This window comes from Hemiscyllium ocellatum, chromosome 1 (genome assembly GCF_020745735.1).
Source record: "Hemiscyllium ocellatum isolate sHemOce1 chromosome 1, sHemOce1.pat.X.cur, whole genome shotgun sequence".
Lineage (NCBI taxonomy): Eukaryota > Metazoa > Chordata > Chondrichthyes > Orectolobiformes > Hemiscylliidae > Hemiscyllium > Hemiscyllium ocellatum.
The window spans coordinates 50110010-50130873 of record NC_083401.1 but is presented as its reverse complement, the minus strand read 5'-3'; the positions used below and the strand labels follow the sequence as shown (position 1 = coordinate 50130873).

The window sequence follows — 20864 nt, the reverse complement described above, 5'->3', positions numbered from 1 at the left end:
CTGCAGCATTTTGCTTTTGTCATAGTAGGCTGGAGATCCCCTTCAGTGCTGAATTACTATGTCTATGACCAACAAACACCAAACTACTCTAATCCCAATTTGGAGATGCTAATGTTGTTCTGGGGTGTACAAAGTTAAAAGTCACACAACACCAGGTTACAGTCCAACAGGTTTAATTGGAAGCACTAGCTTTCAGAGCGCTGCTCCTTTGTCAGGTGGTTGTCAACCTGATGAAGGAGCAGCGCTCCGAAAGCTAGTGCTTCCAATTAAACCTGTTGGACTGTAACCTGGTGTTGTGTGACTTTTAACTTTGTACACTAATCCCATTTACCTGCACTTAGGCCAGGCCGACTATGCTGTAGCATTTTAAGGGCTTCCTAAATATCGCAAGAGTATCTGCCTCCATCACCCACTCAGGTAGCACGTTTCATACTCTACCACTTTCTCAGTGAATTTTTTCAGATCTCCACTAAACTGCTTACTTTTCACGTTAAACCTATGGCCTTTGATCTTAGATATGTCTGCCATGAGTTAAAGTTTCTCTCAAACTATTCTGTCATAGTTTTGTTAGAACTCAGTGTTTTGTTTCAGAGAGAAAGAGAAAAGGCAAGAACATTGTTGAAAAATCTTAGTGTTAGAAAGAAAGAGGAAACTGGCATTTTAGTTATAAGGTGAAATGTGATTTCAAAAATATTTCATTACAAGATATGTGACACATTATTCATAAAATAAGAGAATTACATCTATTCATTCTTCCTTCCTCGCTTATACAATCTTTTACAATTCTACTATTTCTTAAATCTTTAACTAGCTTCATTTTACACTTGGGTCAATGAATCAGCAGTTGCACTTCCTTTCCTGCAATGTAAATAAACTTTTTATTAAATGTTTGAAACTAAAGGTTCCATCTCAATTGTCTTGAATTGAGTCTGAATTTTCCAATGAATATGAATGGATTATGAACAGTGTAGATTCATATATCTCTGCTACCATGTTGACATAGATTTCAAAATGTTGAACAGGCAATAATTCTAGAATTTCTGAATCTACGATAGAGTACATCCTCTGATACTAGTTTTTCTTTTTTAGAGAATTACCCACAGGCTTCTCTATTCTCAACTTATCATTCTGTAACGAAACAGCATGTTTTATTTGTTCATTTACAAGATTGGGTTGGGATATCTGGTCAGCATGGACAAGTTGGACCAAAGGGTCTGTTTGACTCTATGTGGTGAACCTGGCAAGGCCAACATTAATTAATGATCCCTGATTGTCCAGAGTGCAGTTTAAAGTAAATCACATTGGTATGGGTCTCAAGTCACAGTTAGGCCAGACCAGACAGTAAAGGTCATGACTGAACTAGATAAGATTTTACTGACAATTGACAATGGTTTCATAGCTATCATTAGACTCTTAATTCTAGATTTGTATTCGATTCAAATTCCACCTAACTGATGCAGTCTTCTAGCCATGGAATTGGGGATGGATCTGCTTTTGTAACTTTATTTTTCTCGTTGACCCATGTAGTTGAGGAACTAATACTCTTGGTGATTTGGTTTTAATTTCAATCAGTGATTTTCCAGCATGTATCGAGTTTCTGTTAGCATCGGAGTTTCTTTCTCTGAACTTTAGTCAATGCTGATTGATCAGTAGTGACTCACCTACTTATAAAAATTGCTGAGCTAAAGAGATATCTTTGATGTTTCCTTATACTTCCCAAGAAGTCCTGCAAGATCCCCTAATTATCCTTCCTCTAAATATGAGAAGTGTCTAACTGTTTTGGCATTTGTGTAACTAATCAAGTTGAAGTTCACTTTGAGAACTTTCATCTCAATCTTTTGCCTCCATCATCCATGACAATTCTTATCACCTGACACACTTGCCCTTCCTTATCCTTTTCCTGGAGATAATTTTTCAAATGATTGTAGTGGCATAGCCAATTCTTCTTGAGATCAGGGTATTTTTCAGTCACATAACTAATATTTCTAATAATATCCTGTGGACCACCAAATTTTCATTTTCAGAGGTTCACCTTATAAAAGGAAGGTGATGGCCTGTAAATCCAGAGACCCAGGTTCAAATCCTGCCACAGCATATGGCGGAATTTGACTTGAATAAAAATCTGGAATTAAGAGTCTCATGATGACCACAAATCCATTGTTGGACAAAAACCCATCTGGTCCATTAATGCCCTTTGGGAAGAAAACTGCCACCCTTATTAAGTATTGAGAGTTCATCTTTTAGTTTTAAGAACTTTTCCTTAATCTAGTTTAATGGATCTCTAATTTCATGACCATAAATCAATTAACACGCGTTAATTTCAGTAGCTTCTTTTAGGGAATCTCTTGTAGCAATTAGTAAATGTAATCTTTTGTCCCTAACCTGTGAATATTTATGACAATATGGTTTCGTCAAGGTTTTGAGAATCTGATGGAAAATACCCAGGACCTGGGGGGTTCTTCAAATGTTTCGTCTCTTAGCCTTACTTAGGATTTCCATCATTAAAGACAAAACTATAATGTTCACTCTTGCAAAATGATTCTCTAACAGCAAATCAAATACATTCACAGGTGTATTTAACTACCCTAATTACCTCTGGTCCAGACAACAAGTCATACCTAATTGAACCTTTGTACAATGGTACTGGGATATCTTCCCCATCTATTCTACTTACCCAAACTCTGGCTTTCATTTAACTCTCCTGAGAGAAAACTAAATCCTCCTCCTGTAAAAGAGTTTGAGTAAGTCATGTGTCAAAACTTAATTGACATTATACCTAACAAAACGTGAGAAGAAGTTAATTGCATAAGTTCAGAATACGAGGTATGTAAGTTAACTCAATGATCAAGGTTGATTGGCCTGGAAATGGAAGAGTTATTTAATTGAAAGTGTGCTTGTCTGAAGTGTTTCTGTAAACAAAATTAACAATTGTACATCTAGATCTAACAGAAATTGGGTTCTAACATAAGGCTATTTAGAAATACATTCCTAGTCAATTTATATTGCATTGATATTTAGGGTTTCATACAAATCATGATCACAAGGGGGCAGATTTTCTTTTTCTAAAAGAGAATTACTGTAAAGAGAAAATAGTTCACAAAGGCAAGTCATTAAGTACAGGCTTCCAATAGATTCCCATGATGATTTCAAACTGAATTCAGATCAACATGACCTAAATTTATTTCATTTATGTTTCCTTATCAGTTGCATACTGCCTGTACAATGTGTTCTCATACTGTTCGCCTTTACAGTTCTAGCCTTTCAGTCTCTGCTGCCGGACTGAACAACATGCTGTGGTGTAGAACAAGCTCTTAGCACAGAAATAATTGTGTATGGTTATAAATGTAGATTCATACTTGTTTTGTCACTGTATTCTAAACCACCTGACTGAATATTTCCTTTGTCACATTGCATCCTTTAACAATTTAGCTATTCAGACCAATGCAGTGTTACCATCAACTGTGCTCTTCTAATCCATATACATATATGTCAACACTTCCATTTTTAGCAATGGATTACCACATAATTGCTGCAACTGCATTTTTTTCCTCAGTCTCTCTAAGCACAAACTTCAATTTTGATGCAATATTCTCAGCAACACAGAGGCTCTCTGGGTTTTGTTTCATTACCATAATTATAGCTTATAGGATTTCAAAAGCCAAAGTGACCACAGTTTTCATGCCAAGATGCTGTGCAAGTAAGAACGGCCATGGACACAATTATTTCAATGCTTTCCCACATTTGTGGGTAGACAATTAAATATTGTGACAGAGCTAGCACCAATACACCTCATACCAAACTAAGGGAAATACCATAAAGCTTATCCACTGCTTGGTTTGACCATAATGGCACATTTACAACAAACCACACTTCATTATCTTTGCTGCTCACGTTATTTGAAACCACCCAATCCAACATTTCTGCTTTTCTCTTGGCTATGACATTTTTCTAGACCATGATAATCTGACCTTTTTGACTGTGCTTTTAAGTTTCACTTTTATGATGTGGCAATGCTGGTAAGGTTGCAGTGCCCCGTTGTCCGACATAGTGCTTTACTATAATTGACTGGTGTATTAGGCAATGACTGAGGGCAGACAAGAGGCATTACATCGGTGTGGGACTGGGGTCACATCTGAGCTAGATCAGGTAATGATGGCAGGCTCAAAACCAGAAATTGCTGGAAAACCTCAGCAGGTCTGGCAGCATTTGAAGAATCAGTTAACATTTGGGTCTAGTGATCCCTCCTCGAGAGTTCCACGTTCTGAGGAAGAGTCACCAGGCCCAAACTGTTAGGCCTGATTTCTCTTCAGATGTGATGCTGCCAGATGTGCTGAGTTTTTCCAGCAATTTGTTTCTTTTTCTGATGTATAGCATCCACAGTTCTTTTGCTTTTTATAAAGATAGCAGGTTTCCTTCTCCAAGAGATATTATGAACCCATTGGGTTTTTGACAACAATCTAATAATATCATTGCCACTTTTACTTCCACTGACACTCTATATTCCAAACAAATTGTTCCCATTTTTTGTCAATGAATCACTAAACTGAATCAAAAAAAAATTGTGCATCACATATTGATGCAACCCCACCCTCTTTCTCTTCACACCACAAAATTCATCAGAATTAGGGAGGGAAACGACACTACTTTTGATGAGACACCAATGAGCAGAACTGGTTCAGAGCTGGAGCACTTCATTATCATGTCAACTACAAGTTCAGTCAATTCCTCTTGATTTTCTGCTCCCTGGGATTTGAAAATATGGTCATGTAGCTGATTGTTACAACAATCTCATAAGTCATCTTTAATAAAATGCAGTTGATCGCACATTTTCCAAGACTTTGTGCCACAAATGAAGGAGTTGTTCTGCTGTATGATATTAGATTAGAAAGGGACATGAGGATTCTAGCCTGTTTTAAGAACATTACCTTGACTGTGACATTTACATGTTGACTTGCATTTCGGAGCAATCTATGGTTCATCTGAAGGCCCCTCACAAAACATTCATGGCTATGGACCACAGTCCAGCTGAATTTTACATTACAAATGGCTGCAGATCTCATATGAATTTTGGTTAAAATTTGACTTTATAATATGATTTGTTCAGATTTCACATTAAAAGATCTGATTTTAACTGATCAGAAACATTTCCAGTGCCCATAAGCTGAACATGTAAGTCTGGAATTTGCCAAAGCCAACAATAAATGACAGAGATAGTTATGTGTGGGGTTGCATTAGTAAGTTTGGGTGATTAATGGTGAGGTTGAGTATTTGGGCTACAGGAAGACATAAACGAAATGGACAAATGGGCAGGTAAGTGATAGATGGAATTTAAACCCTGAGAAAGTGTGAGGTTATATATTTTGGAGGGAGTAATTTGACAGAAAAGTATTTAATGAATGGCATGATACTAGGAATTTCTGTAACAAAGGAACCTTGTGAGTATTTGTCTATAGATCTCTGAAGACAGAAGGACATGTTAGTAGGTGGTGAGAAAGGCATCTAGGACACTTGCCTTTATCAATCAAGGCATAGATAACAAAAGCAGGGAAGTCATAGTGGAATTGTATAGAGCTTTGGTGAGACCACAGCTGGGGTATTGAGTGCAATTCTGGTCACCACATTATCAGAAGGCTATGGTTGCCCTGGAGCGGGTGTAAAGGAGGTTTGTCAGGATGCTGTCTGGGATGGAAAATTTAAGATCTACAGAAAGTTGAACATGCTCGGGTTGTTTTCTTTGGAACATAAGACTACGGGCAGATCTGATTGAGGTCTATAAGATTGAGGGGCATTGACAGAGTGGATAAGGAGCATCTGCTACCTTTCCTTCAAGGGCCAGTTACACAAGAAGATGAATTCAAAGTGAGGGCCAAAGGTTTAGAGGAACGTAAGGAAAAGCTTTTTTTACCCAGAGGACGGTGATGGTCTGTAATACACTGCCTGAGAGGGTAGTAGAGGCGAATTGCCTATCATCTTTTTAAAACAAAATCCAAGATGAGCACTTGGCACATCATAACACTGAAGGATATGGGCCAAATACTGAAACATGGGATTGGGTTGAAGGTCAGGTGTTTCTCTCGTGTAAGTGCAGACTGAATGGGCCGAATGGCCTGTTCCGCACAGTATGATTCCATGGCTGTGTTACAAAGCTGTAACATGGTTTTATAAAAAACGTTTTCCTGCCAGCTATTGTAAATACAGTAGGCCACCTACGCTTTGAATATCACGACTTCGATTTCAGTATTCAACAAATTGATCCAAATGAGATTAATTTAGTTCACCTCTGGATTGGTTATCATGTTAGCACTCAATTAAACTTCGATATTATCTGACTACTCAGCTCTGCCTCAGTTAGCTTTAGCCAAACAGGTTAATTTAACCAAGTCGAAAATGTGTTGCTGGAAAAGCGCAGCAGGTCAGGCAGCGTCCAAGGAGCAGGACAATCGACGTTTCGGGCATGAGCCCTCCTTCAGGAATGAGGAAAGTGTGTCCAGCAGGCTAAGATAAAAGGTAGGGAGGAGGGACTTGGGGGAGGGGTCCCATTTGTTCTAACATCTCACTTAGTTCCAAACGCCCCATTCTGCTGTTCAGGCCAGAGGCAGTACACCGCAGATGTACCAAGTGTATTTAACATCAAACAAAAGCCCCTCGGCATTAAATGTCATAACACCTCCTTCCTCCCCTCTCCATTATCAATCTAAAACAAATTTTTCATCGGTCCGTCTCTGGAAAAGTTACAATTTGAGCCCATTCAACGGTGTCAGAGGGCAGGGCGAGGAGTTAAAATATTCACTGTTTGTAAACAAAAGAAATCAACCCAGGAATGTAGGTTGAAACTGCCCTCAGAGGGGTTTGTTCAGTTTTACAATTGCAGCCGAGAATGATCCTGCTGGTAAAACGAGCAGGGAGCGTCGGCGGATTAAATCAAATAAACAGCGCTGAGGGGGTCCGCCGCTTTTATTTCACTGCACGGGAGCACCAGGGTGAATGGAGCCTGTGCAAACACTGCTCGCTTCCGTTTACAAACGGGCGGATTTGTCAAGTGATGTGAATAACCGGAGGAGGGGGAGTGAGGTAGGAGTTTGACAGTGATCGGAAGCAAGTACAATCCGCTCAGAGCGGAATAATGCAAGAGGAAAGCTCTGCACGTCCTCATGTGGGCACACTGATCAGACACTGACCAAGCAGCCACACATAACGCTGCTTCAGGCACATTCATCATCTGGTACTCACGCTCCCACATCCAAGTTCCTCCCCTTGTCGCTCGCGAGCGCGTCCGACCCTGTACAATGTATGAGAGAGAGAGAAAAAAGTTTATCCAAACTCAGCAGCAGCCCCATCAGCAGAGCCAAAGACCTTTCTCTGTTGACAAATACCAACTCCGCGCCAGAGTCCTTAACCCTGTTCTAAAGTCATTTTCTTTTTAAACCCCCCCAGCCCAAAATGTGAAATGAGAAAAGCCAGCTGCACTTCCCGGTCGATCACTCAGATAAGAAAATCTTTAAGGGGAAAACAAGTATCTCTGAGCCCGAAATTTTGTAGAGATTCTGTCCCAGGAACGCTGTTGTCAATCGTGACTGATCAGGGAGGAAAATGTTTTACCAATCTTTTGTGAACTTATTGAGGACTGCCTTCCTGTTGTCGCTGATATCCCCAGGATTCACGTATTCCTACTTTTCCATATCAGAGCAAGACGAATCGTACAGGTTTGTCCGTTTATATTTTAGTTTCCACCTTTTCTTTTGTCCCCATCCCCATTCTGCAAGTTGTTTAAATTTGCCCTCCTCGCTGTTAATAGGAATCGTGGTTCGAGATAATATTCATTCTAGTTAAAAACTAACGTGGAAACGCACCCAAAAAAGGGAGTCAGTTGTCACTCGGAGTTTATACAATGTTGCTTTCAATCCATTGGGAATAAGAAGTAGATTTAGTTTAAAAGTTCTTTCATTGATACCTGAAGAACTTTTGTTTGTTCTTCAAGCAGAGAAAACTGCCCGGAAAACAAAATCATTACAACGGAGTACCCGTGTTTGAAATCTACTGGGGAAGTTGCGACCTGCATCAGGTAAGCGTGTTCATATCTCACCATCTCAAATGCTTACTCACTGTCTGACATTTAAAGCGCTCGTTTCATCCTTAACTTTTATTGTTTCTGTCAGGTCTATTTCTCTGAGTCATGGTCTCCATACAACTGTAATTATGCAAAGTTACGTTTTTACAGGTCATTCCCAAAAAATTAACAACTTTCATTAGATATCACATTCTTCCATTTTCATTGGTAGATTGTAAATTACTGAAAGCTTGTTTAAAGATGAATTTCAGCCCTCACTTGTAATTTTTTTTGAACTCCTGCTGTCTTATGGTAACTTATCAAGATAGATCCCAGTTTGAGACCAGGACCTACAACAAAACAAAGTCTACTGAACTGAAGTGTACTGTTTTGGATTCCATTCCATTCCATTCGGGGATTAGCTGTGGATTTTGCCCAAGCAATTAAACTGGGGTTAGTGTGTATGAAACTCATTACAGCTTGCTATAATTATAGAAGTTTTGCATTTGTGTAAAGCCCAAACCACTTTGTATCAATACAAAATATGTACCGCAGTTGGTTTAAAGAACTTCAGTTGGAGTGGGTGTATTCAGCACCACCTCGCATGTGAATCCAATTGGAACTCTAACATTAATTTGGGTAGAAAAAGAGACCCTTACTTTGCCAACACATAGCTGGTTTTGGAGCAAGGTGATAATAAAAAGCATCTGCTCAGCAAGGGTAGTCAATTTTCTTTTATATAGCATGGAAATGAATATGCAGTTGCCAGCATTCACATCTTATGTACATTAAGAAACACAGTCAGATTTGTCTAAGTTTTCTCTCAAAGCATATTGAATTTCAGTGTAATTTACTGTTCTGGCACGGTACAGTTGAACTTAACTGAATTTTAGGTTATTTGTCAATAACTGCTTCAAAATACTTTTGTAAAGTGAATGTTCAAGAACCTGTGCTAGGGAAAGTGTTTCTAAGCAGATTAAAATTCATCAAAAGATCTCTGTGCCCCCTTGTTGAATTAACCGGTTTTTGGTGGAGCTGGTCAAGATTCTGTAGTCTTATGCCTATTGTTATACACCTCTTTAAGACTGCAATGTAATTTTGCTGACTTTGTAGAAACTGACAGATGTTTATAGTCACCGCAAGCCTTCTGTCATTAACAACATGCATCAATCAAAGTTAGCTCAGGTATGCTGCTAACCAGCCTTTCAAATTCCTCAGCCTTGTAAATCCTTAGAATTGTCACTGGCACTTGAAAATATATTTGTGGACCTCTGCTTGCCCCACTCAAACAAGTAAATGGGAAATATATGACTGTGGCTATTTGTGTACATTCCATCTATTAAATATGCATCCATGCAATGCACAAGTCCTAGATGAAGAGGATAAATGAATGTTAGTCGCTTTACAGTTGAAATGGATGCTTTTTTGTGTATCAGCATTTTTTTTTGTTATCTCTTGAATACTTTAAAGGTATTTGGAGTACAATGTGGAAAAATATGAACTTGTCTACTTTGATAAAAACAAATAGAAATGGAGAGAGATTGTAGAATTTGCTGCGACACAGGGCTCAGGCCAACTTAGTGCATGAATCACAAAATGTTAATATGTATTTATAACAAGTGATGACAAACACAAATAGAATATTGATGAATACTTGCAAGATGAATGAAATGCTAAAATCACAAAGTTTTGTTGCGGTTGTACAGGGTGTTTTTGTGGCCAATACTGTGTCTACATTTAGTCTCTTTACTTCGAAAAAAAATGTGTAGTCCTATTAGAAGCAGGTAAGAGGGTTCACTTAACTCATTCTGGGATGAAGGGCTTCTCTCCTTTTAGAAAAAATGGGTTACGTGTTATCCGTGGGAGTTTAGAAGAATCAGAGATTATGTTATCAAAACATATAAGATTGTGAGGAGACTAGTTAGGTCGGACATAAGGCAATGTTTTCTCTTGTGAGGGTGATGAGAGCCAAGGAACATATTCAAGAATAAGAGATCTCCTTTTATGATGAGTCGAAGGAGATTCTTTCTCTCTCTCTCTCTCACTCTGACACATGGTAGGGAAACTATTGGAGAACATCGTATGAGGAAGCAGGCCATTCAGCCCATACTGACCCTCTAAAGAGCATTCCACGCAGACTCACCCTCTATCTCTGCATTTCACATAGCTAAACCACCTAGCCTGCGCATTCCCGGTCATTATAGGCAATTTAACATGGCCAATCATCCTAACCTAGACATCTTTGGACTGTGGGAGGAAACTGGAGCACCCAGAGGAAATCCACACAGGCACGGGGAGAATGTGCAAACTTCACACAGTCACCTGAGGGTGGAATCAAACCCAAGTCTGTGGCACTATGAGGCACCAGTACTAATCACTGAGCCACCATGCCATAGAGAGACAAAATTTGATCAAAGACAGCATTTGCCAGAGGGAAGCCTCATCTAAGAAATTTGGTGTATTTTTCTGAGGAAGTGATCAAGTGTTTGGATGAGGATAGGGCAGCTGATGTAGTTTATATGGGTTTCAACAAAGCCTTTAAGGTTCATAAGGAGCCTGATAAAGAACCTAAAACCTCATGGGCTCCAGGGTGGCTTAGCATGAAGACAGAGGGTATGCTAAAAGACTGATGCCCTGTGTGTAGTAGCATACCACAGGGATCAAAGCTTGGTCCTTATTTTTTGTGATATTCATAAATGGCGTCGATGAGAATCAGTAAGTTTGAAGAAGAGAGTGGCCTTAAGGCTGACAATGAGAGAAAGGTGTTAGATTTTGGAAGGATATAAATAGATTAGTCAGTTGGGCAGATCAGTGGCAGATGGAATTTAACCTTTGATGCACTTTGGAAGAACAAGGGAGTACTCAATAGCAAGGCAATAGGAAGCTCAGAGGAATAAAGGGATCTTGAGGTGCTTGTCCACAGATCCCTGAAGGTGGCAGTGGCCTAGTCATATTATTGCTGGAATATTAATCCAGAAGTCAGCTAATGTTCTGGGGAATCAGGTTTTAATCCTGTCATGGCAGATGGTGGATTTAGAATTCAGTAAAAAGAAATCTTGAATTAAGAATCTACTGATAATCATTGTCGGAAAAACCCATCTGGTTCACCTGCCATCCTCACGTGGTCTGGCCGACATGTGACTCCAAACCTACAGCAATGTGGTTGACTCTCAGTTGCCCTCCAAACTGGCGTAACAAACTGTTCAGTTATACCAATCACTACAAAGTGTCAAAAAAATGAAACTGGACAGATCACCTGGCAGCAACCTAGGCAATGGAAAAAAGCAACAGCCTGTGGAGCCTTCAAAGCCCTCTTTACTAATACCCAGGGGCTAGTGCCAAAATTGGAAGAGCTGTCTCACTGACTTCATTCCTGAAGAAGGGCTTGTGCCCGAAACGTCAAATCTCCTATTCCTTGGATGCTGCCTGACCTGCTGCGCTTTTCCAGCAACACATTTTCAGCTCTGATCTCCAGCATCTGCAGACCTCACTTTCTCCTGTCTCACTGACTATTCAAGCAACAGCCTGACATAGTCATATTCACCAAATCATGCCTTACAGATGATGTCCCAGACACCACCATCACCATCACTGGATAGGTCCTATCTCATGGCAGGACCGACCCCACAGAAGCAGTAGCACTGTGGTAAACGGGTGGGAGGGAGCTGCCTGGGAGTCCTCAGCACTGACTCTGGATCCTATGAAGTATAATTGCTTCAGGTTAAACACGGACATGGAAACCTCTTGCTGATTGCAACACACTGTCCTCCCTCAAGCTGACGAATTGGTGCTGTTCCATACTGAACCACACTTGGAGGAAGCACTGATGATGGAAAGGGCATAAACATACTATGGCTGTGACATTTCAATGACCACACCGAGTGTGGCTCGGTATCAGTACTGCTGATTGAGTCCTTAAGGACACAGCTGCTGGTCCAGGTCTGCAGTCGGTGGTGAGGAAACAAAACGAGTGAAAAATATACTTGACCTCATCCTTACTAATCTGCTCACTGCAGTTGCATCTGTCCTTGACAGTATTGGTAAGAGTGACCACTGCACAGTCCTTGGGAAGATGAAGTTACACCTTCACATTGAGAATAACCTCCATCATGTTGTGTGGCACTACCACTCTGCTAAATGGGACAGACTTCAAACAGATCTAGCAACGCAAGGCTGGGCATTCATGAGGTGCTGTCGGCCATGAACAGCAGCTAGCACAATCTACAACCTCGTGGTCTGGCATATCCCCTTCCCAATTAGTACCATCTAGGATATTGATCAAACCTGGCTCAATGGAGATTGCAGGAGGACATGCCAGGAGAAGTACTGGGCATACCTGAAAATGAGGTGTCAATCTGGTGAAGCTGCCAAACATGTCTATCACTATGTCAAACAGCATAAAACAGCAAGGACAGACAGAGTTAATTGATGCCACAACCAGTGGATCAGATCTAAGCTCTGCAGTCCTGCCACATCCAGTTGTGAATGGTGACGGATGATTAAATAGCTCACTGGAGGAGAAGGCTCCACAAATACTCTCATCCTCAATAATGAAAGAGCCAAACACATCAGCACAATAAATAAGGCTGAAGCTTTAGCAGTAATCTTCAGTCAGAAGTGTGGAGTGGATCAGCCATCTCAGCATCCCCCAGTGGTCCTCAACATCACAGATACCAGTCTTCAGCTAATTCGATTCTCTCCATGTGATATCAAGAAATGATTGGAGGCATGAGATATTGCAAAGGCTATGAGCTCTGACAATATCCCAGTGATAGTATTAAGACTTACATTCCAGTACCTGCCGCTTCCTGAGCCAAGCTTTTGATGTACAGTTGCAACACTAGCATCTATCCATCTATGTGAAAAATTGTCCAGATATCTCCTGTATGTAAAAAACAGGTCAAATCCAACCCAGCCAATTACTGCTCTGTCAATCTTCGTTTGAGCATGAGTAAAGTGTTGGACGATGTCATCAACAGTGCTACCAGCAACACCTGCTGAGCAATAACCTGCTCAGTGATGCCCTGCTGAAGTTCCGTGAGGGCCACTTAGTTTCTGAATTTATTACAGCCTTGGTTCAAACATAGATAAAAGAGTTGGAATCAGAGGTGAGGGGAGAGTGACAGCCCTTGACGTTAAGGCTACATTTGACTCAGTGTGGTAACAAGGACCCATAGCAAAACTGTAATCAATGAGTATCTGGGGGCAAACTCTCTGCAGGTTGGAGTTATATTTGGTTGTGGTTGTTGGAGATCAGTCATCTCAGCTCCAGGATATCTCTCCAGGAGTTCCTCAAGGTAATGTCCTCAGCCCAACCATTTTCAGCTGCTTCATCAATGACCTTCCCTCCAACATAAAGTGTGAAGTAGAGATGTTCGATGATGATTACACGATGGTCAGCACCATTCACAATTCCTCATATACTGAAGCAGTCCATGTTTACATGCAACAAGATCAGGACAACATCCAGGCTTGGGTTAACAAGGGGCAAGTAACATTCATGCCACACAAATGCAAGGCAATGGGCATCATCAATAAGTGACAATCTAACCACTGCCCCTTAACATTCAACAGTGTTACCTTGGGGATTACCATTGACCAGAAGCTCAACTGGACTCACCATGTTAATATAAGGCTACAACAGCAGGTCAAAGGCTAGGAATACTGTGGCAAATAACTCACCACCTGACCTGTGGAAGCACCTACAATGTCCAAGTTAGGAGAATGATGGAATATTCACAACTTGCCTGGATGGGTGCATCTTCAGCACTTAAGAAGCTTGACACCATGCAAGACAAAGCAGCATGCTTGATTGATATATCTACAAGCAACCACTATCTCCTCCACCAATGATCAGTAACAGCAGTGTGTACTATCTACAAGACATACTGCAGAAATTTGCCAAAGATCCTCAGACAGCACCTTCCAAACTCATGATTACCTCCATCTAGAAGGACAAGGACAGCAGATGTATTGGAACACCACCACCTTCAAGTTCCCCTCTGAGACACTCATCATCCTGACTTGGAAATATATTGCCATTTCTTTACTGTTGTTGGGTAAATATTCTGGAAGTCCCTTCATGATGGCATTGTGGGTCAGCCCACAGCAGATGGACTGCAGTGGATTAAGAAGGCAGCTCAGCACCACCTTTTCAAAAGCAACAAGAGACAGGCAATAAATACTGGTCAACCAGCAATGGCCATATCCCACAAATGAATTTTAAAAATGGCAGGGTAGGTTAATAGGTAGTTAAGACATATAGGACATTTGCCTTTATCAGTTGTGCTATATGTGATAAGAAAAAGGAGGTTATACTGGAGCTGTACAGAACTTTGTTTAAGCCACTGCTGAAGGACTGTATGCAGTTCTAATCACCATAATACAGGAAGAATATGATTACACCTGAGGGAATGCTTCATCCCAGGCAACAGTTTTGCTATGAAGGGAAGCTGGATAAGCTTGGCTTGTTTTTGAGCAGTAAAGATTGAGGGGGGACCTGATAGAGGTGTATAAGATTGAGGGACATGGACAAGGTGAATAGAAGGCAGCTTTAGTTGCTTTAGTTCCCTTTAATTAAATGATCAATTAACAAGGGGACATAATTTTAAAGTGAAAAGCAGGAGATTTAGAGGGGTTTGAGGGTAGTGGGATCTAGAATATAGGGCCTCAGATGGTAGATGAAGCTGGAAACCTCGCAGCGTTGAAAAAGAACTTGATTGAGAACTTGAAATGTCAACGCATTTAAGGTTATGTGTCTAGTGTGGGAAAGTGGTACAGTGTAAATGATAGTATATTTTTATTGCTGCAGACTCGATGGACGGAAAGGCTGTCCTGTATGATTCAATGATTCATTAGTCTGCGGAATTCTCTTCCCCAGAAAGCACTGCAAGTTGGGTCATTGAAGTTGTTCAAGATGGAGTAATATAGTTTTTTGATGATCAAGGGAGTCAAGTGTTTGGGGAAGACAGACAGAAAATTGGAGCTGTGACCATAACCAGATCAGCTGTGATCTTATTGGTTAGTGAAACAGGCTTGAAGGTCCAAATAGTTGTCACCTTCTCTTAAATCCAATGTAAAGTCAGACAATCTCTTAAGTAATAAGATTGGTAGAGTTCCATAAGACCATAAGACATAGGAGTGGAAATAAAGCCATTCAGCCCATTGAGTACAATCCACCATTTAATCATGGCTGATGGGCATTTCAACTCCACTTACCCACACTCTCCCCATAGCCCTTAAATTCTTGAGCTCACAAGTAATTATCAATCTCTGCCTTGAAGACATTTAACATCTCAGCCTCCACTGCGCTCTATGGCAATGAGTTCCACAGGCCCGCAGTTCCAATATGGCTTCATAATCTTTGCTGATATTTTACAGCATTTGTATTACCTCTAGCCAGTCCTTCTCAGTGATAAACATGTGGTATTACAAGAACTTGTTGGTTGTGCATTATCTGTAATTTCACTCTTCCCCAATGTAATTATTCTCACCACTGTAAGGAGAATGGTGACAGAAATAAGCAACAACATCTGATGAGTGCTATCATGCATTGAATCCCAATGTTGGTAATGTTTTCAATCCCTCAGACACAGAAAACTACTTGGGACAGTTTAACATTATATATGTACCAGAATACACAAAACCCAAACCATCTAACTTCAACTAGATAATGCTTAGAATGCTACATTTTGTCTTTATGTATTCAGGATAGGGAAGAATATACAGCCGGATTTCCTGCTTCTGATTTCTATTCACCAATCTCTGTTGGTGAGTGTTTCTACGTGGAAATGAAAACAGAAATTCCTGGAGAATCAGCAGGTCTGGCAGCCTCTGTGGGGGAAATCAGAGTTTCGGGTCCAGGACACTTCTTCAGAATTTCAGAAATCTATTTAGATATTGAGCAACAACACAATTGATATCAGAATAAGCAGTTGCCCATCATGGACAAATTAGATTACCTACAGTGTGAAAACAGGCCTTTCGGCCCAACAAGTCCATACCGACACGCAACCCACCCAGACCCATTCCCCCACACCGAACATTACGGGCAATTTAGCATGGCCAATTCAGCTAACCTGCACATTTTTGGATTGTGGGAGGAAACCGGAGCACCCGGAGGAAATCCATGCAGACACGGGGAGAATGTGCAAACTCCACACAGAGAGTCGCCTGAGGTGGAAATTGAACCTGGGTCTCATGGCGCTGTGAGGCAGCAGTGCTAACCACTGTCCCACCGTGCCACCCAAAGATGAGGAATTTCATCTTTCAGAAGGTAGTGAATCTGTGGAATTCTTTACTATAGTGGGCTACAGACATTGGATTCATGAACTACTTTCAAGGTTGAGATTGACAAATTTTTAATCAGTAAGGGAATCAAGGGTTAAGGAGAGAAAGTGGAGTTGAAGGTTATTGGATGGGTCACGAATGGCAGAGAAGCCTCATGTGGTTGAATAAAAAAAAGTGAGGACTGCAGATGCTGAAGATCAGAGTTGAAAAAAATGTGGTGCTGGAAAAGCACAGCAGGTCAGGCAGCATCCAAGGAGCAAGAGAGTCGACGGTTTGAGCACAAGTTCGAAGAGCCTGCTGAACAGCTCATACCCGAAACATCAATTGTCCTGCTCCTCGGATGCTGCCTGACCAGCTGTGCCTTTCTCTCACCATACTTTTTTCGACTTATGGCTGAATGTCTCTTCTGCTCCTATTACTTATGCTCAGAGTTCTACTGGTGTCTGGGAAAAAACATGTTCAACAAGATAAGAAAATCATTAATTTCAAAGTAAGCTCACAATGGTTGGAAGATATTCTCCGTGTGCTATATTCACCCACATTATAAATAATTATTCACAATTATGAATAAATCAGCTTTATGAATAAACTGAAATGTATTATATCCAAGGCTTAGGCAGAAGTGTGTTGGGCCATACTGAAGTGATGATAGGAACAATATAAATGCAAATCTTTCATATTATCTTCTTGTTTTCTCTTTAAGTCAAATCCAAATTAAGTTGGATAGCTTTAATGATACTTGTGTGGTGTTAAACCGATATTCCATGCCCTTTCATGTTCTAAATAACCTGAAGAACACTTCAGTGAAAGTAGGCCCCTTGAACCCTTTGCACCATTCAATTTGATTGTTGCTGATCTGCATTTCAACTTTGTTTACTTTTCTTTGCTCTTTACTGTTTACCAAACAAAACTCTATGTTGAAAATTTCAATTAATGCAGAATCCATACATTTGTTGAGAACTAAGTTCCAAATTTCCTAAAGTAGGAGGACATTTCAAAGCAATGGAGACCAAGCCGCATAGAGCAGGATAGTAAGCGTAAAGTTTTGCCCTGGTTAACTCAATAATAAAGCAGGCTTAATGGAACAAGTTGTGTTAAAATGGGCTGTGGCTTTAATTTCTTCCTGGCAGTGCTCGCTACAGATACTCTCCTAATGACAGACTAAAAAGAAATACCAGTCCACTCCTTCAGGAAGCAAACCTATAAGTTAAAATTCAAATGAAACTCTTCAGATGCATTTCCTTCATTACAACAGTGAATACACTTTAAAATTACTTAATTAGCTGTAAGATCTTTGAGGCTTCCAACAGCTGTGAAAAGCACTATAGAAATGCAGATCTTTCCTTTTAAAAGCTATGTTTAAATAAGGTTTTGCAGTTTTTCAATTACCTCATGGGAAATGTGCTCTGCTTTCAACCCATCCATGTAAAGTGTATGATGAAGACCAGGCATTTTCTAAGGTTACTGTTTAAGATTGCAGTGAAGCACTTTTTGATAAATATTTTTTAAGTGTAATTTATCCTTGGATTTTCCATTTGATTTTTTGAACATGAGAAGATTTACTTTTTGCCATATTTTTTGCCAGAAAGATTATTTTTAGATGTTTGCACAGAGTTATAATAACAACAATTCGATTCTCCCTGTTTGAACTTTTGGAGGAGGACGACGAAGTGGACAAAAGTAGTGATGTGGGATCCATTCATTGGACTGCCTCATGTAGAAATTTGGTCTAGGTAACTGGGAATATAAAAGGATCACTTCTGGTAAAAGTTCAGTTTGTTTGATCTCAAAAATGTGTATTCTGAAAGGGATAAAAATAGAGGACTAATCCTATGAAGACACACTTTCAGCTTTCAGTAGAACGCATTGGAAACTTTGAACGTGCCCTTCCCATTGTATTGAGGAAGAAGCAATATCTTTCATTGATCTTACATAACACTTTTGACAGTAAGCGTACGAAAAAGATTCAAGATTGGAATAAAGTCTTTATACAAGAACCTGTAAGGTCTGTATCCTCTTTATTACAAAGGAAACCAATCAGTAGAGGGTTCACTTTATGAATACTTTGTTCCTAACATGGTTTGTTTCCAGTTTCCTGCTTTGTTCAGTGAGGAAATGTAGAACAACAATCTTAAGCAAGAAAAAGCATATTTTGTGAATATGCAGAACCTTAAATTCCTGGATGGAAACTTGGAAAAGTGATCCATCTGCCTCTCCAAAAATGACTGCAGCCAGGCTCATCTGAATTTAACATCCAGGCTCATGAATCATTTGTTAACTTCCCGACCAAAATCATAACAGGTTCCCACCTGAGCATTGAAATTAGGTGGCTGGAGAAATGTAGCAATGAATCCGTTCTGAGGTTATCTTCCAGAAGGAGAATCCTGGATGGAGAAGGACCAAATTTTCTTAATCCAACCCTGAAGAACATTGTTGTTCTTAGTCAGTAAGTAAACTAGATGTATCTTAGATGGAATAAACTGCCAGTGGAAGTGGTAGATGCAGGGACAGTGACAACATTTAAAAGAAATTTGGACAGGTCTGTGAATAGGAAAGCCTTGGAGGGATTTTGGCCAAATGCAGGCAAGTGGGACTAGTTTAGTTTGGGAAACTTGGTCAGCATAAGTAAGGTCGACCAAAGGGTCTGTTTCCTTGTTATGTGACTCTGATTCTATTTAGCTGAGAAGGGAAACTATCGCCAGCTCAGAGGAAGGGTCACTGGAACCAAAACATTAACTTTGATTTCTCTTCACAGATGCTGCTGTACCTGCTGAACGTTTCCAGCAACTTCTGTTTTTGTTTCTGATTTACAGCATTCACAGTTCTTTTGGGTTTTTTTTATTAACCATCACTCCGGCCCTACTAAGGCCTTAGGTTAAAATAGGTGAGATGGTGAAATCTGGCTCCAAGTATAGAGCTTGACCTTGGCCACTGCAGGCTCCGTATTTATCATCATTTCTGGAAATATAATATTGCTGCAAAAATAAACTATAAAACCACAGTCAAGGGAAAATAAAAGAATGAGTATATACCCTGCTCCAGTCAACTTCCTTAGATTTTGGCAACAATAGATGAATCTATATGGGTGAACAAAATTATAAGAAAGTACAATTTTAAAGAGCTTTCCAGCAGAATCATTTTGCTTTCCAGAGAATGTAGTACATTTCCATTTGCTACATGCAATTACTTACAGTATTTAATTGGTTCAAATTTTCTACATATTGACTATAGATTACATCTGGCCATTATAAAAAGAGGCAGATGATTTACATTTAAGAGGAAATTTCCAGAAATTTGAGAAAGTTGCTTGGGGCCACATCAAGAAAATGATTAAACCACAGCTACATTACATGGTGAGATGCACAGCACATGGGTTCTCCACTGTTGGCCGTTTTGTTGGTGTGCTGTGTGCAGAGTAATGTAGCAGTTGTGGTTATCCCACTCCACCGTAGCAGCAAAACAATTCTGAATTATTTACAGTTCCTTCCCACACATGCCAGAGGGGCAGAACATTTAATTCATTTTCATGCACATTTTCAATAATCTGATTTCATCATCAAAAGTAAATGTCTCAGAAAGGTTTATCAAGCAAATCTGAGCAAAGGTTAGCAATAATTAACTCTCAGTATAATTGGTGTTGACTGTGAATTTTTCTTACTAACCAACTGCATATGACTTCTCCTGAAGTTGGAGTCATTAATCTTTCCGTGAGATTTGTAATGTATCAGGGAAGTGGAAAGCACACAGTTGGTTTGTGCATGTTCAGCTCTAGTTGATGTAAAAGGCAGACTCAAGACTAAGTGGATGCTAAATAAATCTACCACACATAATTAACTAGGCATATGTCATGACCTCAGAATGTTACAAAATGTTCTACAGCCAGTGAATTAAGTTTCAAATTCAGTCACTCTTATAAAGGACATAAATATGGCAACCAAGTTACTCAGAGCAGACACCCAGAAATGGTGGTGAAACAACTAACAAAATAAAACTTAAAACCAATTGAAGGAATAAAGATTCAGGCTCCCAAACTGGGCCTCAAATGAAGTGTTTTAATTTTCCAAATATATCTATTCCCCTACCAAATGTATTGATTTCATATAATATATAGTTATGTGGGTCCTCAAAGGTGCTCAATGGCTCCACAGAGTAACTATTCCTCATGCAGGGGTCTAATCCAAACAAGAAATTTAGGTAAACTGAGTTTGTTCTCACTCAAGGTCAACACATCTACATTTGCCAGACTTGTCAAACCTCTCAATAGGCATCAGTTGCAGAAAACCCGATGATTCCTCATTTTATAAATCAGAGGTGTTGATGTCTAATTGCTATCCTTCTAGTCTGGAGATTGTATAATGATGCAATTTCATATGTTAGGCATGAATTCCCCAATTGTGATCAACTGTTGCAGAGTTTTAATTACTGATCTGCTCAACTGTACCTTCAAATCCATCTTTTGTGCACTGGTTTCCAGTTCTTCGCTCCATCCTCCAAAGTCACAATTCTGGTTTGATGCATATCTTTGTAA

General features: G+C 40.0%; 1 protein-coding gene across 2 annotated transcripts in view; it reads left to right on the top strand.

Moving 5' to 3' along the window:
- The first annotated feature begins 7329 nt into the window (after positions 1 to 7329).
- Positions 7330 to 20864, top strand: part of ccbe1 (collagen and calcium binding EGF domains 1) — a 286760-nt gene continuing 273225 nt past the window's right edge. Inside the window, exons 1-2 of one of the 2 annotated variants that reach the window (XM_060829209.1) lie at positions 7330 to 7703; positions 7982 to 8062. In XM_060829209.1, coding sequence (XP_060685192.1) covers positions 7591 to 7703; positions 7982 to 8062 — 194 coding nt within the window. In that variant the 5' untranslated portion in view covers positions 7330 to 7590. Of the gene's footprint in view, positions 7704 to 7978; positions 8063 to 20864 lie in introns of both variants that reach the window. The other variant, XM_060829199.1, reaches the window with a different exon arrangement.